The sequence below is a fragment of the Talpa occidentalis genome, unplaced genomic scaffold (genome assembly GCF_014898055.3).
Source record: "Talpa occidentalis isolate TD23 unplaced genomic scaffold, MPIMG_talOcc4v2.1 talOcc4.14, whole genome shotgun sequence".
In the NCBI taxonomy this organism is placed as follows: domain Eukaryota; kingdom Metazoa; phylum Chordata; class Mammalia; order Eulipotyphla; family Talpidae; genus Talpa; species Talpa occidentalis.
This window is the reverse complement of record NW_023601433.1, coordinates 45,040,575-45,068,024: the sequence shown is the minus strand read 5'-3', so window position 1 is coordinate 45,068,024 and position 27,450 is coordinate 45,040,575. Positions and strand designations below refer to the sequence as shown.

General features: G+C 42.3%; 1 protein-coding gene across 1 annotated transcript in view; it reads left to right on the top strand.

Moving 5' to 3' along the window:
* Nucleotides 1-27,450, top strand: part of DISC1 (DISC1 scaffold protein) — a 315,559-nt gene that overhangs the window by 239,952 nt on the left and 48,157 nt on the right. Inside the window, exon 10 of the mRNA XM_054694671.1 lies at nt 6,554-6,614. Within this exon, the coding sequence (XP_054550646.1) occupies nt 6,554-6,614 (61 nt within the window). The remainder of the gene's footprint in view (nt 1-6,553; nt 6,615-27,450) is intronic.

Sequence of the window (27,450 nt, the reverse complement as noted above, 5' to 3'; positions counted from 1 at the left end):
GAGCGAGGCTGCTCAGAACTGATAGTGTTAGCTTTTTTTTTCTGACCTGCTTTCCATACCATGCACACTTGATTTTTCTTTTTATCATTGAGTAGTGCTGATTTATTAGTCGGTGTGCTTCAAGGGCATGAAGAGGTTGCATGTAGGGGCAGGTCTGAATTGGGAAAGTGAGAATTGCTGTATCAGATGACACCCAATTAACTAGTGACAAGCACAGCGGGTGAAATTGGAACTTGGGCTTTATCTTTTAGGGAGCTTAAGTACTCACTAAATATTAAACATTTTTAAACCTGGTGGAACTTACCTATGCGTTTCCCCTTCGTTCCTCCTGCCCACTATCTCTTCCCGTCAAAGCGGGGGGGGGGGTGTTTGGTGTCTAGAGCATCAGGATGGACAGGCCCCTGAGGTGAACTCTGGGCTTAAGGGCAACAGTGCAGTGCTCCCTGCGGTAGCCCACTTGGCATCTCTTGGGGCACCTGCAGCCACATACCAGCACATAGGGCCAAACTGCAGACGTGTAACTGTAAGCATAACTTGGGATACAGTTGACCCTTGGACAATGTGGGGATTGGGGCACAGACACCCCCAACTACAGTGGTCCCTGGGATCCCTTGGATAGTGATTTCAGAACCCCCTATTTCTTTCCACCCTACCCTCTACCCCCACAAATACCAAAACCCAGCAGATACTGTAGTCCCTTGTAGTCAGCCTTCTGTATCTGCAGACTCAACCACTGACAACTACAGTTGGTTGAATCTATGAATGTCGATCCCGTGGGCCTGGAGTCTCTACTGTAATTATTGAAAAAATTCCACATAAGTGGATTGGCACAGATCAGATTCATTGTTCAAGGGTCTACTGTATTTGGCTTGCTTTCCTATGGACAATCATGATGATGCTTTAGTTCTGGAAAAGCTTTTCCCCTGTCTGCCTTTGGCTGCCAATATGAAGTTACTCTAACACAACATTTTCACTCAGTTTCACTTTCTCTGGATGAACCAGTATGTCTCTCCATTCACCTTGCAGGGAGGCTGTGATGGAGGTGGGTGTTCATGCTTTTGGACCGACACATTTCTTGTAGCCACACTGCCTTCCTTCGGTGTGGGATCATGTATTATATCAAGTAATCCTAATGTAAGCTTAGGGAAAAAAATGATTCCGAAATTATTGGGAAAGTAAACTGATAGGACATTAAATGCCTGATATTCTAAAACACAAATCTTATTTTATGGGAAGCTTCTGTTTTGGATTATCCATGCCTCCTCTGGCTTCAGCCAGCATGGAAAATCCTTTAAGATCTCTACTTCACTCACTTCCTCCGGGCAGCCTTTTTTAACCCCATCACTCTCCTTCCACAATGTTCCCAGAGTGACTGCTGCTTTATGTTTCTACCGTGAACTGAACTCATTGCTTTTATTAATCATCTGTTTATGTGTCTCCCTCTGTCACCAAACCTGGGTTTCTCCAAGTTAAGGGCAGCCTAGTGTCCACTTCTGCAGTCCAATGCCTCATGCACAACCTGGCATGAGGGGGGCATTTAAGAAACATTAGATGGATATCAGAATGTCAGTCACAATCCCAAAGAGGAACCTACCTGCTCTCTGTTACTGCTTATTCATTCTTTAGGACCTACCTGACCATTTTTCTTCTCTTTGCAAATCTCAACATGAGAAGAAAGGAGAGAGATTGAACAATGCACTAAATGATAGCCCACAAATGAGATGTGAATCAATTGCTAATTTAGTGATGATGCATTTCTTTGTTTCCAACCTTAGAGAATTTACATTGACTAGTCTAAAGCCTAGAAAGGAGGCAACTTTTTTAAAACTCAGGAACACTCTCTAGAGGGTTCTGTCTAAATGACCACCCTACAAAGTGGTAGTAGAAATAGAAGCAAATGTATAGATGCAAATTCAAATCTATTTGTAAAAACCACATGATTTTGACATGTTATCATTGGGAAGAGTGGCTTAATGTCAATATAAATCCTAGAATATTATAAATCATGTTTTTTTCATTATGACTTACTTTGAAATCACCTGACCTATGCCCTTTATATATATGTGTCACATATATATTCCACAATGGTAAATTATTTTATGCTGATATCTTACTAACATTCTTCCCTGTAGTCTGTAGTTTGTATACAATTACGTTTTCATTTGTTGATGGGTTTTTTGTTTTTTGGGTTTTTTTTTTTTTGCCATTGCTAGTTCTTTTTGTAACTTTGACTTTTATTTTGTACAATCTTTGGCCTCTGCTGAAATTACTCTGTCTTTTGAACACCCGCTTCATTTTATTGGTGGCAGAAATCCCAAAGGCATTTTCTTGATGTGCTTTTTTTGAGCTCCTCTTATGGTATTTAAAACTGAGCCATGTGTTCTGAAGCTGTAGGCTCTGGAGACGTCCTAGTTATATAACTGACCTTTGCTGCCCTCTGTTCACCATCTATGAAATGGGGATGATAATAGAACTTGCTTCATAGATTCTATTTGTGAACATTTAGAACAAGGTGTTGAAGACAGTACCAGCTCATAGAAAGTGCTTAATAAAATGCTACCTAAATTGATACCATTATCTTCATACCATGCATTTCTACATACTGGGTTTCCCATATGGTGGTCAAGGTCACTTTGGTACAGGTGGGGATGCACTCAGGCATTGTATTTCCATCTTGCCCTTCATTATAAAATTTGATATCTGTAGTACTTCAGATAAAGGATTCTGTCAGTTTTCAAGTCCTAAATCATCTTTTTAAAAAAGCTTTTGTTTTTGTTTTATTTCAGTTATCTACTTGCAATGTTGTTTTTTTTTTCTCACCACCCGCTTGTGTCCCTCTCTCTTTCCCTCCCCCTCCTTATCCTTGGAGCCCTTGGGATATTTGTGGATGTCCACTAGTTTTTTGAAAGTGTTTTACTGTTGTCAAATAATACTGTTAAGTAAACATCCAATGTTTGTTTTTATTGTTCTGGCTTACTATACAGATTGTGTGACCACTTCATCTCCACAAGGGTTTAGTTACCAAAATAAGCAGAAGTTCCTTCATGAAAGGAAGAGTAATACTTTAGAGTCTCAGAATCCTAAAATTTCTCTCTGTCTTTCATATTTTACTTCTGGAAGATTTTTTACTAATGGGAGTAGACTCAGTCTTATCTGAATCAATTCTTGAATAATAATGGATCTTTGAAATCTGATGACTTATTTTTGTAGAACAAGGTCAGACCTCACTTGATAGATATGTTATTTTAGAAAATTCCAATAAAAGAACTAATGCCAGATAAAATTTGTGATTAATTCTAAACTGATGAAATTCCCTTTGGCTTCCATTTTCAAATTTGAGATTATGTATTGATCTGATAATGCCCTCCTTATTCATTGAGAGTGGTGGGGCAGAAGTTCCTGGAGTCACTGCTGTCTTCAATCTGATAGTAAGTCAGCCTGGGTATTACTCATTTCCTGTACTATTATCCTGATAAATACTGCTATCTTTTATTATGCAAACAAAAGATATAATGCAGTGAAACCTAGTTAGACTTGCTTCCACTTAACATTCTCCTAACTTCCTTGTTTATGCTGAAAAGGATATTGCTGGATAACTTGGTCATTATTTTGCATTTGACCGATTGGGATATTTTTGGATTATTAGTTATAATGAAAGTTTTGGGAAAATATTTCTCTGCACTCACTGTATTCACAGTGAGTAATCACTGTGAGAGTCTGCCCCTACAGCTATCACTGAAGCCACGTCTTTATTATTTACTTATTTATTTTAAAAGATTTATTTTTATTTATTTATGCATATAAGATCTGGGGGTATAGGCCAGGGTGTGGGGGATGAGAGGATTCATCAGAGACAGAGTGGGGAGCAGAACAGGCGGAGCTACAGAAATATGCTGCTAAGGGGAGTAGCAGGCAAGACAGGAGAGGTCTGCTGCGCCACATGTGGGTCAGCTCCCTGACCAGGGATTGAACTCAGGCCATCATGGTGATCACACTGAGTCTTAACCCCTTGGCCACCAGGGAGGCCCTGCCACATCTTCTTTATACTTTAATAATGCCCATACAGTGCCTTCTGTGAAGCAGGAATCAGGTTTCATTGCTGTGACACTGATTTGTGTTTGTGCCAAGCACTCTGCTAAATGTGTTCACAGATTTATCTCATTTAATTATCAATCAGTTTCTGCTTAATTGGATTCATAAAACAGATTCTATGACTTCCATTCTGATATTATGGCTTATATGTGGATATCAGATTCCCTTATCAAATGGGGAGAAAGAGGCGTTTTCTGCTTTTTCTAAATCAGGACCCCTGGTGACCCCGGTCTTCTTTTTTTCTTTCCTTGCTTCCCAGCACCTTGGCTCACCATTACCAAATATCTTCTCCATCTCTGCTCTATTGAACCTAAGATTGTGGGAAAAGGAAGAAAGAGGAGGGAGGGTGAGAAGAGAAGCAAAGAACACTCTTTGTCAATCAGTGTGTCTGTGGGCATATTATTTAAGAAGTGAAAACCTAAACTCCCCGGCCTCTCTTGAACATTTAGTCCAACCTGGCACTTTTGGGCTGTCTGGCTGGGATCTGGGTCCAGGGAAGGTGATTTTTCAGCATAGCATCCTCCTATGTAGCCTCAGACAGGTGGAAAAATGTGGAACTGCCAAGCTGTTCCTGGGCAGTTCCTACATGTCATGAGCTGGAGTTCAGGTGCTTAGATGAGTCAAGTATTTAGCATTCAGTTTTTTAAAAAAATAATTACAATGGTATACATCTGGATTATTCTGGATAAATATAAGAATGTGGCTTTCTTTTTCTCAAGGGAGGTGCTAGGCATTTCTTATCCTTTGGATGGAAAGTACTCACTTTCCAAAGTACCTTGTCCTCATTGTCCCTGTCTCTCTGCTTCTCTCCTCTCCTGTAATCTCTTTTCAACACAGCAACCATAAGCCAATGTGTTGTCCCTTTTCTGCAGTGTTTTCTGTTTTGCCCAGAACACTGAAAACCCTGCATTGGTCTTGCAGCTACTACAGCTGTATAACAGATCATTCCTGCACTCATGACTTAATACAGCCATTTATTATGTGCACAAATTCAGAGTGAAGGATTTAGAAAGAGTGGAAATGGCTTGTCTCTATGATGTCTGGGTCTCTCAGACCGAAAGCCCAAATCATCTGAAAGCTTACGTATCTGGTGGCAGATGCAGGCTATATGCTGAGACCTTCTGACTGTCAACCAGAACACCTACAACTGGCCCCTCCTTGTGACTTGCGCTTCTTTACAATGTAGTGACTGGGTGCCTGGGAGAAAGCGCTGGGCACAAGCTAGATCCTGGCCCCAGACATTATATACCAACTATATTGACATAGTTAGTTGGTTGGGTTGGTCATAACCCGTTCAGACTCAAAGGGAGGGAAAGAGATTTCACCACTTCGTGGAGAATGGTCAAGTCCTAGAAGAGTGTGTGGGACTGGAAATATTACCGAGGCCATGTTTTGGAAATCCAGTGTACCACAGTGGCCTACATGACTAGACCTGGGTTCTTTCTCTGCCTTTGCCTCTTCTCCCCAAGGCCCTTCTGCGCCAGCCACATGCTGTGGAGCTTGCAGACTTCCTCCTGCTGAGGACCCTCAGACTGCTTGGTCCTTCTTCCTCAAGCTTTTACTCAAATGTCACCTTCTCAAAAATGCCCATCAAGGCCGTTCTGCAACCCCATTCTGATTGCCTTCTCTTTCTGTCTAGTACTTAGCGCCTTCCAGTACACTATGTAACTTTTATGTTTATTCTTTATTACCTACCTCTACCAGAATTAAGCACTACGTAGATAGGAATTGTTATCTCTTCTGTCCACTGGCTTATCCCACCAGCTTAGGACAGTGTGTGGTACACAAATATGTGTAGGACGTGAAACAGCATTCCTGATTGGGACATTCTGAATTAGCAGGGCTTGTAGATGGGCCAGTAGCACATCTAGCTTTGGGGAACCATGTCTCCACAGCTTGATCCCCAGAGCAGGGTCTGGACACATAGTAGGTGCTACAGATAAATATTCAATGAAAATATTTGGAGAATAAACTTAGCACAACTTAATATGTGGATGAGCATAAATGACTAAGATAAGAGATCAACTTAAACAGTTCCTTTCATTGTTAAAATTTCTCTGTGAAGAACTACCACTGGTGAGGGTCCTCTGTTTCCTCCACAGGATGGTAGTTGTATCTCTCTCTGGTGTTCTTTCCTGTCCAGCCATGCTTTTGGCTACTGGGTGGGAAAGGTGAGAGGCACAGAGCACAGGGGAGTCCACAGCTGACATCGAGTGAGCTGCCTTTGAAAGCAAAGGGAGAGCAGTGATGCCTTTGCTCCCTCACTTCAACTCATGCAAAGACCCGGGATGCCCTAGACCCTGCAACACATCCAATGGATTTAAGTATTTTCCAAATGTCAGATGTGACCATTACTAGAGGCTTAACCTCAATTCTTTTGTTTTGGCTTTGAGTTGAGCAGTTCTGGGTTTTGTTCAATCTTTGCCTATAATTCCATCAACATAGGATTTTTGTTTTGCAGAAACAAGTGTGAAGGAGAAAACAATGAAGTACATGGCAGTGCTGGAGGATAAGCTGCACAGGTAAGGACAATAATTTCTTCCCCACAGACTCCATGGCCTGTGCAGATTCTTTATTAGAGCAGAGTTTAGTGAAAGCAAAGAAAAGGGCAGGCCAGTTTATATAATAAATGAACAAAGAAAAACACAGAAAAGGAGTCTTTTAATCCTGTAACGGGAGAAGCAGGTGCCATGCAAACATCTCCCAGCCCTTTCTCCTCTTATAAAAAAGTAAATAGACTAAGATGTTTAAAAGTGTGGGGAGATCACAGAATAGTCTTCATGTTCTGTAAGAAGAAGAAACTTCTTTGGTCTGCTAAATTCAGAATCATGCCTGGCTCTGTTTTTCTGTTCTTTGTAATGTCTGAAGGGGGTCTTATGAATTTTGACCCAGCTTATACATGTTTTGGAACAATATAAAAATGCACATCTTAGGTTCTGTTTTGAATCCCAAATCAAAACCAGCGTGAAAATTCCTGGTTGCATTTTTTTTAACCTAATTAGGATTCAGTTTTGAGAAACATTAGGGATGCTGCAGCATGTCAAGATGTTTCTGGGTTTTGTGGATGTGTACTCATGAAAATAAATCCCAGCCACCGGGGCCTGTTCCTAATTAGAGAAACAAGTGCGAGAATGTAATATGTGCTTTCTTCCCTGGGACTCATTTAGCTTTATGGAGACTGGGTTGCTACTATTTTGGAAATTGTTAAATAACTCTTTAAATAGGCTATGCCTTAAACCTTTGTCTGCTAAGATAATGCCATCAGCTAAAATACTGATTTTCCCTTAAGAGATGTTAAATTCAGCTGCCTTGCTGAGTTCTGCTCTGCAGAGCAAGCTAGGTACTATATGGATTTATCCTGATGATTGGAAAGCAAGTTCTTTCCACTACTGACTGATATTTCTGTGCCTCCCATGCCCCAGACTTAGAGAGGAACTATGACAGAGAGGGTGGGTAGAATGTGGGGTGAGAGGTATCCTCCAAGGAAATGGCTCTCCTTCTTACAAGCAGGGTCTTGATCTGGGTCCCCCCTCTTCCTCTCCCATGTATTCCCAGATAGGTTTCTGGTACATCCCTCTTGACTCTGGTTATGAGTTTTTTAGCCTTAAACACCCCATACATCATACATTCCATTAGGTTACTGGGAGCCAGTTGGAGTAGCAAGAGCTTGGATATTGGTAGAGAGAGGCCCATTAAGGGCCTCCCTGGTGGCTCAAGGGCTTAAGCATAGTGCTGTGAAGCTATCTACAGTCACTTTAGCATGAGTTCAACCCCTGCCTGTTCTGGGAGCTATTCACGTGGCATAGCAGACCTCTCCTGACTCACCCGCTGCTCTTCTCAGCAGTGTATTTCAGTAGATCAGCCTGTTCTGTTCCCCACTCTGTCTCTGGTGAATCCTCTTACCCCCTGCACCTCTGGCCTGTACCCCAGTTCTTGTATGCATAAATAAATCTTTAAAAAAAAGAAAAAAGAGATGCCCATTAAAATGTTAGCCCTTGGGGCCTCCCTGGTGGCGCAGCGGTTGAGCGCTGGGTTGCGAAGCTGCCCACAGCCTCTGCAGAGCCGGTTTGATCCCCGGCTGCTCCCTGGCCACCAGAGGAGGGTCCCACATGGTGCGCAGACCTCTCCTGCTGCCCGCTGCTCCCCTCAGCAGAGTACTTCGGTCCTTCTGCCTGCTCTGCTCCCCGCTCTGGCTCTGGTGAATTCTCTCACCCTCCCGCGCTTCTGACTGTACCCAGTGCTTGTATGAATAAATAAATAAATAAATAAAATAAAATCTTTAAAAAAATAAATAAGTAAAAAAAAAATGATAGCCCTACCACTGTCAGCCACCTAATATCAGGTAAACACTCACCTTCAGCTTCTTATACAACTGATGGAAGGGCACCTACCCTCCACTGTCAGTGTGTGGATTTTATTAAACACTGTGTAATAAACACTTACAGAGTCAGCAACATTCATTCCTTTTGCCTCCTACTTCTTATCTTCACTCTTCTTATCATCAGAACTGATTGGACAGTAACATCCAAGAACTCATCCTCTTCCCTCCACAACAAATCTTCCTGTTGTGTGTCCAACCCAATGGACGCTCCTCCATCCACATGGTCATGTCCTGGCTCCTGGCTGCCTCTGCAGAATGGTGGACCCGATCATAGCCCCTGCCCCTACCTCACCCTGAGTCCCACCCTTTCTGCCTCTTTTGTATCCTCCAGCCCTCCTGCTGTCACTGTGCTGGTACGGTCCATCTTTTCTCACTAGATGCTCCCAGTAGCTGCTTTTTGTGTTTTCCTTGTCACTATTGTTGTTCTTTCCACTCTGTTCTGCAGGTCACCTTGAATGAGCATTAACTTACAAATTTGGTCATTACACATCCCCGTTGTCTGAGGAGAAAGCCCAAACATATTACTCTGGCCCGTGTCCTTGTAGGGCCTGCATGATCTTGTGTGCCACCCTTCACAGCCCCCCATCCTACTCTGCTCATATTCATCCCTTATGTTTTTCCAGTGCCACTGTCTTCTTTTCTGGAGAGACACTAATTGAAAAGGGTAGGCCAAGGAGTATTACTCAGGGAATTGCTAGGTTGTACCATGTCAAATTTCTGGTATTAGATTATTTGTGGCCTAGAAAAATGGTGATTTCATGTGTTCAACTTAATGCTTAGGCATTTAAAGTAATCTTCAGGAGCACCATCTGGTATGGCCTAAGACTGGCCAGTCTCCTTCCCCATGACACACTGCACCTGCAGGTGCATTCTGATTCATACCCCTCCATGCCCGTGTGCCAGTGGGCCTCTCCAGCTCTGCCCCCACCAGTCCTTCATCTGTCTAACTCCTTTCATCCTTCAAGTTTTAGGAGTCTTCTCTTTGAATCTTTCTGTGATTCTCATTACTGAGTGATGTGTTCACATTAAATGATCCTTCCTGTTTCTCAGTGTGCTTAATGTCAGGTATTGAAGATTATGTCCATCTTGTTTAGATTATATCTCCTGTGATTTGATAGCGCTGAGCAGTGTAGGGATGCCCAATAAATTATTGTCGAGTGTATGATTGCATCAATGAATGAGTGAATGAAATTTATTTGTAGACACCCCAGTCTCATCTTCTGTCATCCAGCCATGTGGATGCTTCACTCATATTTCTTACTCAGTCCTCAATAGGCTTGAATGACCAGGATGCTAACTGGTCCATTTCACAGCCTACTTCCTAAGGACAATTTCCCTTGATAGTCTAAGCTATTAGGAGGTCTGGCTCAGATTTGCTTGAACTGGTATAATAGAAACAATGGAATGGAGAGGAGAAAATGCAGGTTGGGATCTGTAATCCCTCTGGCTGTAGGCAGAGTAGCAGAGGCTAGGGAACCAGTGCCCCTTTGATACCTGGTCCAGGTTGTTCTTGCTGCCTCAAAGCACAATGCAGTGGAAAGAGTAGTGATGGTCATGCTCTCCCTCCTGGGCCAGCACCACCCTCCCTACCAACTCCAAGGAGTAAGGGTTGGATGGTCTCCTAACAGTCAAAGTTCTTTTCACGAGCATCAGCATCTTGAAGTACAGAACGTGTTGTTAGCAACTGCATGGTTTGTAGCATAGTGATTGCTCAGTGAGCATTGCAAGATACTGACTAAAGCAAGATGAGATATGCAGATGAACATCTTTACTATGTATTTCCACTGTCTACAGCATCTCTTGGTCTTGTAGGGGTTTAGAAAAAAAGTAGCTATGAAGTGAATAGATGGCTCATTTCCCACTAGAATGTTGGAGAGGATACATGTCAGGATCGGTGCTACAGCAAGAGTTGGATCTGGCCAGTCGTGACTCCAGACAATCTAATTGACAAGGCTATCTTTGCTTCTATCTCGAAGTGCAGGCATATCTTTTTGTGTGTGTGCTTTGCAGACTTATGCATTTTTACACATTGAAGGCTTGTGGCAACCATGTGTTGAGTAAGTCTATAGATACCATTTTTCCAAAAGCTCTATGTTGGCTAGTGTCGTGCCTTTTAACATGTATGTTGTTTTTCTAAGCATGTATATTGATTTTTAAGCATGTTCTTTTTTTAAGCATATATATTGATTTTTAAAAGACAATGCTATTAAGGCATGTACCTTATTTAAAGACATAATGCAATCATTAATAGATTACAGTATAGCATAAACATAACTTTTTTTTAAGATATTTTTTTTTTTAAAGATTTATTTATTTATACAAGAGCTAGGGTACAGGCCAGATGTGTGGGAGGGTGAGAGGATTCACCAGAGACAGAATGGGGAACAGATCAGGCAGAAGGGCCAAAGTACACTGCTGAGGGGAGCAGCGGGCGAGACAGGAGAGGTCTGCCGTGCCATGTGGGAATCTCCCTGGCTGGCTGCTAATTGAATCCATGCTGCAAAAGCTGCGGACAGCTTCACAGTGTGGCGCTCAATCGTTTGCGCCACCAGGGAGGCCCTAAACATTACTTTTATATGACCTGGAAAACCAAAAAAATTACGTTATTCTCTTTATGGCCATACTCTCTTTACTGTGGTGGTCTGGAACCAAGCACTGAGGTGTGTCTATACCCTGAGACCTGCAGACCCACACAAACTGGGACAATGTCTCTCTTTCAAGAAAGTCAATGAATGAACAAGCTAGGAAGTATCTGTTGCTGTCAGCAGTTCAAAGGAATACCCTGCAGAGTATATCATGAAAAATGGGAAAACTTGAAATGGGGGCTTTTAATATATATTTAAGCGAGTATTTGCCTTTTAACAATGGAGTTGTAAGGTGTGGTCCTGTTCTCCCTCCTAACAAGGGGAGATGCTAATGGTGGAGTTCCTCCTCCCTGCCTCCATGCCCCCCAGTGTTTCAGGGAAGTCTTTTTTTCCTTTTCTTTTCTTTTCTTTTTTTTTAAGGTTTATTTATTTATTTATACAAGCACTGGGTACAGTCAGAAGTATGGGAGGGTGAGAGAATTCACCAGAGCCAGAGCGAGGAGCAGAGCAGGCAGAAGGACCGAAGTATACTGCTGAGGGGAGCAACGGGTGCGGCAGGAGAGGTCTGCGCGCCATGTGGGACCCTCCTCTGGTGGCCGGGGAGGAGCCGGGAATCAAACCAGCACTGCAGAGGCTGCGGGCAGCTTCGCAACCCAGCGCTCAACCGCTGCGCCACTGGGGAGGCCCCAGGGAAGTCTTTTTTCTTACCTACAGTGAAAGAGCAGAAAGCTGACATCAGTTACGTGATCAGCCCACAACCCACTCCCCTGTTGCTTTCCTTCTCATTCCCGTGGCTACCAGCTTTGACTCAGCTCATTAAATTGTCTCTCAGCCTCACAACGCTCCAGTTTTCCTTTGTCCCGCAGCCAGAATGACTGTTTATTACCCTGTTTACAGTTCTTTCAGGCTCCATTTTTACCCACATCTTTTTTTTTTAAAGATTTATTTATTTATGCATACAAGAGCTGGGGTATAGGCCAGAGGTGTGGGGGGTGGTGAGAGGATTCACCAGAGACATAGTGGGGAACAGAACAGGCAGACTGACTGAAACACACTGCTGAGGGGAGCAGCGGGCGAGACAGGAGAGGTCTGCTGTGCCATGTAGGTAGCACCCTGGCCAGGAATTGAACTTGTGCTGCAGAAGCTGCAGATAGCTCACAGCACTGAGATTTAACCACTTGCGCCACCAGGGAGCCCTTTTTATCCACATCTTAACCATCTCCAGCCTATTGCTCCCACCTCAGGGTGCTAATCCCCACCGATGCCTGGCCCCAGTGATCCAAACTATTGATAGTTGGATTCTTTTAGTTCCCCCATTTCACCTCCCTAGCAGCACTTTCTTGGAACCCCTACCCCGCTCGTCTCTGGGTGCACACTAACTCTCACTACTTAGCACAAGTTTCCTTCTCTCTAAAGCTACTCTGGTCATTGTCTTCTGCTTTTTCCTTGTTACCTACATGGGGAGCCACTTAAAATAATTTGTCACGAGGACTTTTCTGTCTGGCTAGCACACCATTTGACATGCAGTAAATGTTCATTAAAATTGTATTTAAGGGCCTCCCTGGTGGCGCAAGGGGTTAAATTGCAGCACTACCAAGCTATTGACAGCCACTGCAGCATGAGTTCAGTCCCTTGCCAGGGAGCTACCCACATGGCGCAGCAGACCTCTCCTGTCTTGCCTGCTGCTCCCCTCAGCAGTGTATTTCAGTCAGTGTATTTCAGTCAGTCTGCCTGTTCTGTTCCCCACTCTGTCTCTGGTGAATCCTCTCACCCCCCCACATCTCTGGCCTGTACCCCAGTTCTTGTATGCATAAATAAATCAACCTTATAAAAAAACAAAGGAAGCAATTAAAAAAATAAAATTGTATTTAGTGCAAGAATGGATGGATAAGTAGCAACAGTATCTTGAAACTTTTTTCAACTATTAGATTCAAAATGTCTAAACTACATAGGAAGATACTATGCTCCAGAAATCCATTTGTCTTGCCATCAAATCTTAATATAATAGAATGAAACATGTATTGTAATATGTACTATATACATATGTATATGTATGGTATGTATATTTATATAATAGAATAACCCTGGGACTTATCCTTACTTCATTAGGTACATTTTTTTATAGAGATAATTGTTAAGCATGATATTTTTGACCTAACTCACTTTCCCTTATAGCTGAAATTTGCTTTAATTTATATTTTCTCAATTACATATTGTTAACTGTCTTTCTCAAAGAGCCAAAAGAAATATTCAAGTCTTGTAGGCAAGTTACATTTCTGATTTATCATCTGTTACATCTTATATCTCTAACCATTGTTTAGAAGAAATTGCTTACTGTCCAATGGCAAACTCATGTCTCTGCATCTTGGGCACCCAACCCCTCACCCTCAGGCTGTGAGTAGTGGTTCCATTTAAGCTCACAGAATTTCCTGAATGCATGACTAATGGGAAGTTTTCTTTTCTTCCTAGAATCTCTTGGTTCTATCTCTGTTCCACGGCCCCCTCCCCCAAGCTGAATATAGAACTTTACCACAAACAATAGATGCAATTTAGTCAACTATAGGTTATTTTTGTTCCCTTGTGCTCTTCTGTGTTTCTCAAGTTTTTTTTTTTTTTTTGAGTGTGCATAGTACTTTTATAATCAGAAAGGAAAGCATAGGCATCATTAAAATCTGTTTTGAATGTGGAAAAAGTTAAATACCACCTTAAAGGCTTTTCTTTGCTCTAAAAGGAACTAGTAAAACTCATTGTTCTTAACCTGAAATTACTTTGAAATTTAGAGATGATATATTTTTCTAAAGATGACTTGTATTTTTATTCAGCTCAGTAAGCTGTTTATTTCCTCCCTAGCAAACCATCATTGAGGTTATTTGAGGCCCCACATTTTAAATTTTCTTTTAAAATCAAAATACCCACCACCATTCATTAGCTCTAAAGGTGATTTGGTTCTTCTAAAAAAGTTAACGTTCAATTTCTAGTTATCTTGACATTTCAGTATGGACGGCCAGATGCGCTGTGGTAGCTGGGTGAACTCACTCTGCAATGAACATCAGAGGAGGCCCACAGGGTGAGCACAGTCATGGGCCCTGTGTCCCCTGCTCTTTCCTCATCTTGTTTGTCTGGATCATTCTGCCTTCACTCCAGAAGCCGGTAAAGCCTGAGAGTTAGCTCACTGGAGTTGGAGAGTAATCAGAAAAATTGCATTGACCTTTGTCTAAGCCAGCACTGTGCTCAGTGGGATGGACAAAAGAAAATGGAGGCAACGTCCCCACCCTCAAAGGGTGATTTGTATGGGAGAAGCGCTTATATACAGACATTCCAGGGTGAGAGGACATTCCCCAGTGCACCTCAGAGCTCAGGGTTGGTCCCTCACTGCAGGCTCCCAGAGCCTGTCAGCCATGGCCAAGAGCAAGTATTGATGACCCCACTGATCACGATCCAATGAAGATGGGTATTAGGGCTGAAGATGGACCCCCAGAGCACTTGTTTCCAATGTACACATGTCTGTTAGGGGGTGGGTGAAGCATCTCAGAATTTCTATTTTACTTTCCCCCATTTAAATGCTGTCTTTGAAATTTTTTTGAAAGAATATAGCAGTACATGCAGACTCTTCCTAAAACAAGTATGAGTGCATGTTCATGATTTTCTTGCTGATAAGGGTACATATAAAAATATCAGGGGCCTTCCTGGTGGCGCAGCAGTTGAGCGCTGGGTTGCGAGGCTGCCCACAGCCTTTGCAGCACCGGTTCGATCCCCGGCTGCTCCCCGGCCACCAGAGGAAGGTCCCACAGGGCGCGCAGACCTCTCCTGCCACCCGCTGCTCCCCTCAGCAGTGTATTTCGTCAGTCTGCCTGCTCTGCTCTCCCCTCTGGCTCTGGTGAATTCTCTCACCCTCCTGTGCTTCTGACTGTACCCAGTGCTTGTACAAATAAATAAAAATAAATCTTAAAAAAAAGTCAGCTACAGTGCTGAAGATAATATTCATTTATGTATTCACTTTTTAAAAAGTATCTGTTTTCATTGGTATACCATTGGTTTACATTACTATGTAAGTTTCCGAAATGCAACTTGACACCTCCTACATGTATTCACTGCCCCTCACCCACCTTCAAAGTCCTCGGTTCATTCACCACTATCGACTTGACCCCTCTGTCCATTTCATCTGCTGCTCTTCCGTTTCCCTTCTGATAACCTCCATTTTATTGTCAGAGTCTCTAAGAATTTTTTCTGTTGTATTTTTTTTTTTTTGTCATTTGCTTTTTTTCCGTTATATTCCTCATGAGAGTACAATCACTCAGGATTTGTCTTTCTCTTTCTGACTGACTTTTTTTTTTAGCGTGGTCACCTCAACTTCTATTCGTGCTGTCCTTAAATGGCAAGATTTCATCTTGTAGCTGGATAGGATTCTGTTGTCTATAGACACCACATCATCTTTTCCAGTCATCCCCATGTTCCCATGTCTTAATGGCCGTGTGCCAGGTGCTGCCAGGAACATGTTCTCTAACACTGAATGAAATATGACCACCCCAGCAACCTTCTTGATCTTCACAGTAACAAAGGAAAAGGGAGTTAATTCTATACCAGAAGAGTCAGCTCTCAGACTACACAAAGCAGATGAAAGAAGCAGAGGCATGGAGACAGAAGGGCAGGATTACAAAAGGCAGAGGAGGGGGGATTTAAAATGAGGTAGCTATATGGCGACTTCAGGCAAGAATTCATATATCTTATTGAGGTGTGAGGTGTGTGGTCCTTAACTGCATAATAGCTGAAAACCTCAGCGCCAACTTATCCTGCGTCTATATTCCAAATTTGATCGAGTTATACTAGCTTTCATGATGACAGACCTGGAGGCTGCTGGCCCCTTTCTAATAGGAGTGTGACAATGAATGGAATTCTTTGTGATCCAACATATAATACTCTTTTATTTCAGATTATGCAAGGTGATTTTGAAGTTCCTGTACACCTGGGACCATCCCTTTTTTCACCCACATTGAACTTATTTCAAAAGCTGCTGAAGGGAGTGACTATAAGACATGGTAGAAGTAAATAAGGGGCTGGCTGCCATGGGGACCCCTCCCTGCATGGTATAAAAAAAAGGAAAGCGGATACATGTGGATGCCTCCATTTTTTTGTAACTTTTATTTTATTGTTTTGTTGTTGACCGACGCCTTCCTCTTCTGCCTCTCAACAGGCACGAGTCAGACCTCCCTCTTCATGTGCCTCCTTGCTGCTTCTGTGTGGCCTTGATCCCTTGGCGCTTTGCCTCTACAGTCTCAGAAAAGACAGAGGTTCTCAATTTTTTCTTCCCTCCTTAATTTGGCATCACCCTCTTGAGTCCATTTCTATTCCCAGCTGAGAGCTATTGGTCCCCTCACCCCCACCTCCTTTCTTTCTTAGGAGAAGGAGCATCACCCCCTTTCTTCATCCCTGCCAGTGTCTCCACTGAACTGAATCCTGTCTGTCCTTACTGCTTCTGTTTTTTTTTTTTTAATATTGTATTTATTCTTACATAGAAGAACTGGGATATAGGCCAGAGGCACGGAGGTTGAGAGGATTCACCAGATAGAGTGGGGACCAGAGCAGGTGGATCTACTGAAATACACTGCTGAGGGAAGCAGCGGGCGAGTCAGGAGAGGTCTGCTGCACCATGTGGGTCAGCTCCCTGGCCGGGGAATTGAACTCAGGCCTCAGTGGCTGCCTATAGCTTCATAGTGCTGAGACTTAACCCCTTGTGCCACCAGGGCGGCTCCGCTTCCCAATTCTGTTTAAGTGGATGTGGCCACACTGATTCTCCCTCTTCGGCTCCTGGTTGGTCTCTTATCTGCCTCTCACTTGTCCTTTGCATATACTGTCTTGGGACATGAGTTTTCCTCTTATCTCTCCATGTTCTACCTTCTTACTTCAATTGCCTGCTCAGGGGCGGACTCCACAAGTGGAAACTATGAGACCTCACCCATTGGTTGATCGAGACATCTGTAGCAAGCACACACGTCCCTTCTCAAACCAGGTGTGCTGATTTCTGCACATCATGTACATGAAAACCTTCATGGAAATATCCACTGTTGGATGTGCCACTTTTGAATTTTGAAGCAATATGGCTGCATTGTCTAGTTTTCTAGGAGAAACAGTGATCTAAAATATCTTATTATTTTGAAATTCATACTGACAAGAAACTTCTAGCACTTAAATCTGCAAAATTGTACAAAACCATTAATTTAATATATTTACATTTAATTTTCACCTTATTTCACCTCATGCCAGAAAAACTTGGAGTGTACTTAAAATAATAATTCTTAAATTCGTAGATATATGTAGACAGAAAGAAAAACCCATAACACATAATAAGATGGCATGAATTAAAAAATGGTAGGGAAAAACCAAGGATGTATAAGGGCAGGGAAAATGTTGCCAGTGTTTACACGGGGATTTAGATTAGCCACCATAGTCACTAGCCCAGGCAGTAGGATTCATGATACAGATATACTGCTAATGTTATGAGGAGTACATGTAAAAGATGTAACTTATGATAAGCTTTTCAGGAAGATAGTCAGTGCTCCTGCCTCCAAGTAAGCAAGGAAAGAAGCTGCCACCCCAGAATCCCACTTAACCCCCTCCTCTGGTCCACAAAGGAAAAGGGGCAGACAGAATCCACCCTGTCTTCTAGGTATGCCAGGCAGTGATGCCCACACAGGAGTTACTGAAAAGAGTCTCCTTCCTCCTGAGGTGTTTACTATAACAAAACACAGCAAATTGCAAACAAATATTCTCCCTCTGATCATGCACAAAACCAAAGACATTTAGACTTCAAATGCAAACTCTGGTACCCGATAGTCTAGACTTTGAGCCTACGCTTTGAGTCAAATGTGGCTGTATCAGAATTGTGCACCATCACACTAGGTTAATAAATCTCTTCAAGCGTCAATTTTCCAGCATTACAATGGGTCTATAATAGAGCAAGTTAAAAATGTTTCTCAGGTACGATAATAAAGGCTTATACATCATAGCTATTATTCCCTTAGCAATGTAGGGGCAACGTAGCAACGTAGATCTCCTCTGAGTTCTTCTGGGGCTGGGCTGGTAATGAAAACATCAGACACTAGATTAGCAGGAGAAAAAAATCAGTTTAATTGTGTATGTGTGGGGAACTCACATAGAGAATGAGGATTCTGCTTTCAGTGGGAGAGCTAAGGACTGGGATAGGGGCCTGGGCTTCAAGGAGCGAGGAGGTGAGTCACATGGGGAATGGGCCAGTGCTCTGTAACTGCATGTTCCCCCGCCTCTTAGAGAGATTTCCTGATCGAAAGTTCACTTCTGGGTGATAACCCTAAATGTGGGTAATACCCCTAATTGCCATTTTTCTAGGTAGTTAAGGGAGTGAAAAAAGTCCTGAGCCTTCAGGGACTTGCTTGACCTTTATTCAAAGTAATCCACGTGCCTAAATAGCATGTCTTGGGGCAACCTGTTTTGAGATCCTGGGGTAGCTGATTCTGAGCATCTTCAGTAGCAGCTGCAACACCAGGAAAACTATGATACAAAAAAAATCTATAATAAAAAAACAACTCATTTTATAAAATCAGAAGTGAACCCCTCACCTTCCTGGTGAAATTATGTGGAGAGGAGAGATGTTTGCTTATAGATAATAAGCTCTGTTAAGATCCTGCCAAACCTTGTTGATTACCTGAACACTTAGCTTTTTCTACTCTCTGCCCTTTGGCCAGCTGTTAGCACCTCCTGCGGAGGGTGGCAAAGAAAAGAACTGAGGTATTGCATTCCTGTTAATGGTTACAACAAAGATTTAGAGACTTCCTTGGTTTCTATGACTGATTGGCTGGAGATCCTCAAGCGGACTTCTGCTTTTAGAACTAACCTGCCTGGTTGAAGAGTTATTGAAGTGAAAGAGACTCCATTCTGGGCTCTAGAGTTCCGGGGAGAATATATCTTCTCTCTGTGATTCATGGGGCACCAAAGCCCCTTGTCTTGACCCTCTTCAGTCTCAGAGATAGCATTGGGGAGAAGTAACTTCAAGATGCTTGCTTCTGTTCCTCTGATATTTCCTTTGAGAAGGCAAAAAAAGGGGGGGTGGCAGAAGGAAAGAAGAGGAGGGTTAGATTGAAACCTGTGGGAAGCTTTTGAGGGGCTTTGAAGAGGAGTGAGCTCCTCTTCCCAGTACAAGTTACAGTGGCTAGAACCTGGGTGGCATCAGTGACATGACGGGGGCAGTGTTGATTGCCACATCAGTGCTAAAAGGTTGGGAGACATGTAATACGGAGGTCTTAGTCACCTGTCATCATTGTCTTTTTCACTGATGTCTCAACATTTAATTGGACATGGTGCTGTTCCAAAAAGAGCCTGAGCAAGAAAAAGGATGACTGATTTTGACTAATAGACTGGAACTAGGCAGGAGACGGATTACCATCTTTTTTTTTTTTTTTTTAAGGATTTATTTATTTTTATATAAGAGCTGGGGTACAGGTTAGAGGTGTGGGAGGGTGAGAGGATTCACCAGAGACAGAGCAGGGAGCAGAACAGGCAGACGACAGAAATACACTGCTGAGGGGAGCAGCAGGTGCAACTGGAGAGGTCTGCTGTGCCATGTGGGATTCTTGCTGGCTGCATCGAACCCGCACTGCAGAGGCTGCGGACAGCTTCACAGCGTGGCGCTCAACCCGCAGCGCCACCGGGGAGGTCCGGATTACAGTCTTAACAGAGGCTCTGGTAACTGACTCTGCTAGAACCCTAAAGCTTCTCTGCTTTAAAGCTGAGACAGGATCCCTCTGCCCACTGAGATCAATTAAGAAATAAACCATTATTTAAGGGAGCCCTAGACTTGGCAAGATGCCCTGAGGTTCCTTTTTCCTTATTCAATATAGTTTAGTTCAGAAAGTTGGGGATATTGCGTTAGATTGAACTCAGGAGGGCAGGTGAGTGCAGGTCACGGGGTTCATGGGGTCCAGGTGCCATTGCTCCCTGTGTGCCAGCAGCCTTCAGCGTCGCATTTTCAAAAGGGCCATTGTAATTAACCAACAAGGAATGTCCAAACTAAGATGATTTTTACAAGCTTAAGAGAAACCATGGTATATAACCAGAGCACTTGTGCTGTGTTTTGCCAGTAAGTTGTGAAATCTGAAAGAAAAATTAAATGCTGTATCAATGGAAACCTAGTAGGTAGACAACCAATTTGTCATTAATTAAAACGAGAAAGCTTTTAACGATCCAAGGAAGCATTGTCAAGCTTGTGAGATAGTTTAATTTGCTAACATGGTATGAACCTGTTAGCTTCAGACGCATGATTAATAAAAGTAAGACTCCTCATGGAATTTCTCAGACACTCACTTCTCACTGACAGTCATTTTTAAGACTCTGCTCACTGCCCTTATCTCATGTAAAGTGAGATGACAGCTCTGCAGCAGCCGTGGCAAATGTAGGTTAGATAAAATATTACATTTCTCTGACTCATTTTGCTCTTTTTTTTCCTTCTTCCCTTCTCCCTCCCCTCCCCACCCCTACACATCTTGAGTCATACAACAGCCACGTGAACATTAGCTACAAGACACTGTGTGTGCTGGGCTGCAGCGTGTTATATCCAGTTGCTCATCAGGAGAGGTTCTAAATCCCTTATCACAACCGCCTCAGGCTGAAAACCCGTCCTTTTTTACCTTCTGTTAGGGCTGATGTAAAGATGACATTTCTTGAGCTGGGAGAATATTGTGATTGTATTATAAACTAAGCTTCAAAGAGAATTCTGTACCTTCCATTCATCTCTCTCTCTCTCTCTCTCTCTCTCTCTCACACACACACACACACACACACACACAAACTCACACACACTCACACATACCCCAAAACAAAACAAAACAAAACTCACAGAGTCTTCGCCTTGAAGAAAAAAACATCAGTGGTACTTAAAAAAAAAAAGACCCCAAAAGAAATCATAAAATTATTTACTGAACTGAGGAGAAGAGAATTACCAAGTGGGTGACAGCTACACAAAGTAATTTCACAGAGTTATTTCCTCTATTTTTCTTTAAATGGGAAAATAAGCCAACACCTGGTTGGAAGCTGTGTCTTTGCAGTACATGGCTCTGCTGGTGCAGAGTCATCCTGGTGCTGTGCTATCCCACTTTGCAAGTGAACTCAAGCCTGGCTGTTTTCATTGGCATTGTGTCTCTAGAATGTTCTTAATTTGTTGCTGTTCAGTGGAACTTTGTTTTCATGATGGTGTTTGTCTACTCTTGTAGTCACAGAATGGAAATTGTTCTAGAGTGTTGCTTTGGTGCAAATGTGGCCATTTGTGTGGCTTATTGGGGTGTGAAGAGATGTGTTTCTATAAGTCATGTCACCCTCCTGTTTGCCAAAGGGATGGGGTCTCACCTGGAGTATGTTTCATCTGATTCTGCACATCTGTAAGTGACTATGAATCTTTCCAACTAGAAAGGCTTAGTCAAGTCTAACTGTACAACTTCAGAAAGAACTTAGTCCCATCATAGTTTTCTGGGTTGTCAGCATTTGAACCCTCTGTGGCAGCTGTGACAACGGGAGGTTAGCTTCTTATCTCAAGTTACTTTAATCCATCTAGACTACTTCCAGTCAATCTACGCTAATGCTTCTCTTTGATGCAGTGGGACAATCCAGATTCAGATCCTGAGAGATGAACTGATGAAAGCAAATTGGTCAGGCATTTGGTTTCAGGCCCTGAGCTTCTCTCTCTGAGGTAAACTCTTAGTAACAGCCACCATATCTCATGAGAGGAGGTTTGGGGAGGTAGATCAAGAGAGGGACAATTACTGGGTCAGCCTGTTGTTTCCATGGTCTGAGGTGTTAGCAGCACCCAAACCTAGAAACAAGAAATAAATGAAACCAGTTAGAATGTTAAGCCAAAAACAAACTGTTCCTGAGATTAGTATATTGCTTCCAGGGCACATAGGCCTTCCAGCATGAGGCCTGTGAGACTAAGCTCCTTCTCCTCCTCACATGCCTTTTTGGCACCCTCACAATCATGCCCCCAATCCTCCCATCTGATGGGTCCTGGACATTTCTCATTTTTGGTGTCTACTAGGTCAAGTCTCTTTCGAGGAAAAATAAATACATATTTGGGGGGTGGCCACAATTGCATTCAGAGGCCTGGGAGCAGGAATTCCTGGGATTGGGGTTACTGTTTCAGAACTAATTTCTGGCATGGTAGACTTTTCTATTATCTTTGAAAACCACCATATTCCACGGATAAGGGACACTGCTGATTTAGTTTCCACAAACAGCATCCGGCATCTTTGAAGATGTGACTGATAAACAACCCTCCTTATCAACAACCCTCCCAAAGCTTCATTTGATTCCACTTGCCTCTTGGAGTCCTGAATTCAGATCTGTATTAATTGTGTCATCACATGCATCTGTCCCAATTCTACAGCCACCCTCAATAGTGGGGTTAGCATGTTTTCCTCCAACAGAAACTGTTAGATTCATGTTGGCATCCATTAAAAAAATTAATTGCATTAATAAAAATAACAATGAGACACTCTAGACAGTGCTCAGTATTTTCAGGGTTCAACAAGCCCAAAGCTAGAAAAGCTGGCTGCTTAATCATTGGCAGGCGAGTCACAATGTGGAGAGCCTTCCTCACTTCCACCCCAAGCTAACATCTTTCTCTATTGTTTTCTGACTGCTTCTGTGGTTCTGTCAGTAGTGACTTTCTTTTCCAGGCAGATGTGTTTGTCTCTCCAGTGTGGTATTTAGTACAGCTGTACCCCTTCCACTGCCATCCTCAGAGTTCACACACTGAGCAGGGTCAAATGGGGTGACAGAGGAGAAAAGCGTGTTTCCAGAGTCTGGAGGGCCAGGGGCGGGAGGCCATGTCTGTGTACTCACTTTTCTGTGATCTCAGAGTGGTACAAGCCAAGCTCTCTCTGCATGTTTAGCCTTTGCACCTCGTCAGAGTCTGAGCTTGAATGAATGACCACAAAAAGATAGACAGCCATGTAAATAGGTTCAGCAATATGTGAAATCAATACTTTGGGTCATTTTTTATTGGACCATTTCTTTTCATTTTTCCCTTAAGTTGTAAAAATAAATACCATCTCTGTGTAGGTCCTCAGAAAATGTGAAGAATAAGAATAGGGGAAGCATAGGAACAGACATTGCTTTCCCTTGATATGCACATGGGTTTTAAGGGCGATGTTTGTATTTGAAATTTGGCAATGTGGGGGAGGAGAGGACATCCCCCCCCAGCCCTTTGGGTATTTCTTGACCAGGTTGAGTGTTCAAATTTACATCAGATAGATGAGTGAGAGAAAAGAACAAATTTAATTATTTATGTATGGAAAATCTACATAGATGTAAATTCTAAAGCCAGTGGAGCAGAATGAGGTTTCCTAAGGTAAAGAATGGGATGAGGGCCTGGGACTTCAAGGAGGGCTTCAAGGAGGGGGACTCACAGGATGAGGAGAGGATGACTCATATTATGATGACAAGATGCTCTTTAATTACATATTTGTCCTGCCATCTAGATAAGATTTCTCCACAGAATGGCTATTTCTTATAAAGAAAAAGCTATTTTTGGGTAATACCCCCAATTTTTATTCCTCTGGATAGTTATGGGTGTAGTGAAGATTTTTTGTGAGGCTGCAGGGCCTCTGTTGACTTCAGCTTGAAATAATCCACATGTCAAAGTGACATGTCTTTGTTAAGCCTAATCTGAGGAGGCCTCTTCTGCCATGTATGCTTTTTTGCCTCCTAACTTCCACATAAGAAGCCTGAGAAAGATTTAGGTATAGTTAGAGGAAGGGTGGCAGCATGGATGTAAAGGGTTATAGCCAGTTTGTTCTGTCAACCTTCAGATGTATCAGCCAGTGATCTTTCTGCCACCTCTTTTAAGTCTAGCTTAGCATTATAGTAAAATGAGTCAATAATACCAATCCATATAGTAATTTTCTTGAAGAAATTTTAAAGCCTATAGAGCAATTTGAAGAACACTATTACCATTGTTCATTAGTGTACTTATTAAATGTCTAAATAACCCTCCTATTTTCACTGCACATCACTTCTAATATCTGTCACTTCTGAAACAGGAAAGGAGACCAGGCTGTGGTCCTCTTCTCTCCTGTGCTTCTCAGGAACAAACATCCTAACTATTTCGGTGCAGAGTGTTTAATGGGTCTGAGAGTCCCATCTCCAACTATATGGAGGACTCCAGGATCTTACGTGAACTTGAGGCATCATAATGTGCTGGGCAAGGGGAGTTTGTTTTATTATTATTTTATAACCTCTGGGGATCAGACTTGAATCCACCCTTTAAGCCCCAGGAGGGCATCTTGCCACCAATTAGCAGAAAATAGAGTCCTTTTGAGAAGAACTGGCTGTAGAATGGCCTCTGCAAATTTGTTCTTGAAAGAACAGGTCTAACCATTTTTTTGCAGCTGCTTTGGAGGAAGATATAACTTTGAGATAAGAAATGGAAGCTCTCCCTTCAGTTTACATAGGATAATAAGAGTTCTGAGTCTCAGTTCCTTGCTGCAGAAGAAACCAGCAACATAGACACTCATCCTGAGCTCAAGGACTATGGAATATTTGCACCCTTGGAGGTTAACCAGCTGTTTTTCAGGAAAGAGATTGCTTTATAGCCTCTCTGTTGGGCTTAACTTGATCCCTTTTGTGCCTCTTGCTCATTCTCTCAGGGAACCATCGTAATAAAACAAACAAAACAGACTATTGATGATTTCAATACACTCTAAATACTTATGTAGAAAATATATTTTAAAAGATTGTGATAATCATGCTAGAGATTGATTTGAGGCAATTTTCAAATGTTTACTGGGAAGCTGGAAATGACATGTAATGATAATATCAATAACTAACCTCTATTAAGAAACCGTGTGTCACATAATACCAATAAATACTTCACATGGATTATTTCATGCAGCCTAGCAACCCAATGAGATGCAAACGTGGTTACTTACTCAACTCTGTAAGGCAATTGGAGCTCACAGAAGTTAAGCATATGGTCAATGGCCCAAAACCTTTGTGGGTTTGGTAGTTAGCACAACATTCTGGAGCTGGATATAAGACAGATGATGAAACTTAAAAACTATCTTAAAGATGGACTTTTTGATTTAAAATTCCTTAGTAAGACTAAAAAGACAACCTAATTACTATGAAATTTTTCAAACATGTGTGAAACTATATATGTTGTAATGAATCCTCATGTAGGCATCATACAAATTCAACAGTTTTCAATACATGGCCGTGCTGGTTTCAGGTCTGCTCCTGTTCCCTTTTCCACTGTGATGCTGAAACAAATGACCACAAACTTAGTCTGAAGCAACATAAATTTATTCTCTTTTAGTTCGGGAGTTCAGAAGGTCATCATTAGTTTCTCTCAGCTAAAGTCAAGGTGTGGGCAGGGCTGATTCTTTCTGGAGACTCTGAGGGGAGAATCATCTTCATGACTTTTTTCAGCTCCCAGGGGCCACCTGCATTCCTTGACTTGTGGACTGTCTCTCCATCTTCAAAGCACATCCCTCCCATCATTGCTTCTGTCACCACCTACCCTTCTCCTTGGGTAGGTGGATCCACATCCTTCTACTTCCCTCTTAGAGAAAGCCATTGTGATTATCTGATTGGGCCTATCAGAACATCCAGGATTACATTCCAGCCCAAAGTCTTTAACTTACATCTACAAAGTCCTTTTTGCCATTTAAGGTAACAGTCACAGGTTCTGAATATTAGGGCTAGACATCTTTGGGGAGCCATTGTTCAACCTACTGAACCCACCTACTCCAACAGGAATATTTAGAAGCAAATCTCAGGCTTTTTATTTAATCCACAAGTATGTTAGTGTCTATCTTCAAAAAGATAAAGACAAAAAAAAATCTGTGATACCACTATTACACCTAAAAACATTAATAATCCTTCTTATTATCAGATAACTATTGTTCCAATTTTCTCTAATTGTCTCATAATTTTATTTTAGCAGGTGGTTCAGTCACATTAAAATACATGTCTTTGATTTCTTTTAATGGACAGTCCCTCTCTTTTTACTTTAGTTGCTTACTGTTGTTCAAGAAACCCAGCTGTTTGTCCTATTGAATTTGACTGATTGTATCTTTGGAGTAATTGACATGTTTCTATTTTCTATGTATTTCCCCATAAACTGGTAGCTAGTTTTAGAGCTTCTATTGGATTGAAGTTGGATTTTATTGTCAAGAGTTCTTTACTGGTAGCAGAGTAACTTTCTACTGAGTCAAAAAGGACATTGCTAACATCTGTCATCTCTCTCCTTTGGTGGTGAGGTTGATCAGAGTTCAGATGTTGGGATTCAGCCTTCTTGGATTCAAATTCCCCATCAGCTTTTACCTATTTTGGTGATTACTAACTAGATTCATCATTTCACCAGTGGCTTGCAAAACACTAATTATAATTCTGTCACTGTCCTCATTCTTTAAGCTAGAATTGTATAAATAATACTTTTTCATATGTCAATTCAAAGATGACTTGTGGGACTGAACTTTTTATGTTGTGATGAAGACCAAAGTTTTCCTTTAGCTGAGAGAAATTAATGATGAAACTCTGAACTCCAGAACTAGAAGAGAACAAATTTGTATTGCTTCAAACTAAGGAGTCACTCAATAAGGCTGTTTTTCAAGAGATATAAGATGCAGTCACTTAGTTCACTTGTAATAAAGGAAAAGAAATGTCTCAAAACTTAAAAAAAAAATTGTTGAACATCTCTTGGATTGTCCTGAGCTACAATTTATGAAAGACATGATAGATGCTTGTTTTTTTTTCTTTATGCAGTAGTTTACAGAGTAATTATTACTTAGGGCGAATCTGCCAAAGGTGAAAAAAAATGTGTATGTATGTGTATACTTGTGCCATTATGAAGTCATGGTAGTTTTTAACATGGGTTTGCTGTTTTGCTTCTTTTTTTTTTTTTTTTTAAACATTTATTTATTTATTTATACAAGCACTGGGTACAGTCAGAAGCGCGGGAGGGCGAGAGAATTCACCAGAGCCAGAGCGGGGAGCAGAGCAGGCAGAAGGACCGAAGTACACTGCTGAGGGGAGCAGCGGGCGGCAGGAGAGGTCTGCGCGCCATGTGGGACCCTCCTCCAGTGGCCGGGGAGCAGTCGGGATCGAACCAGTGCTGCAGAGGCTGCGGGGCAGCCTCGCAACCCAGCGCTCAACCGCTGCGCTACCGGGGAGGCCCTGTTTTGCTTCTTTGTACAACTTATGTTTTTCCCTCAAATTCTCCCATCTTTAGCTGAGAACTCTTTCAAGTTGGCCCCTGAGTCTTCCAACGTCAACTTAGAGGTTTCCATGTTTTCTGATGTAACACATTGTTTCATGCCCATCTTATACATTTCCTGTCCCATATGAGGAGTTGGAATTTTTGGCAAGGAA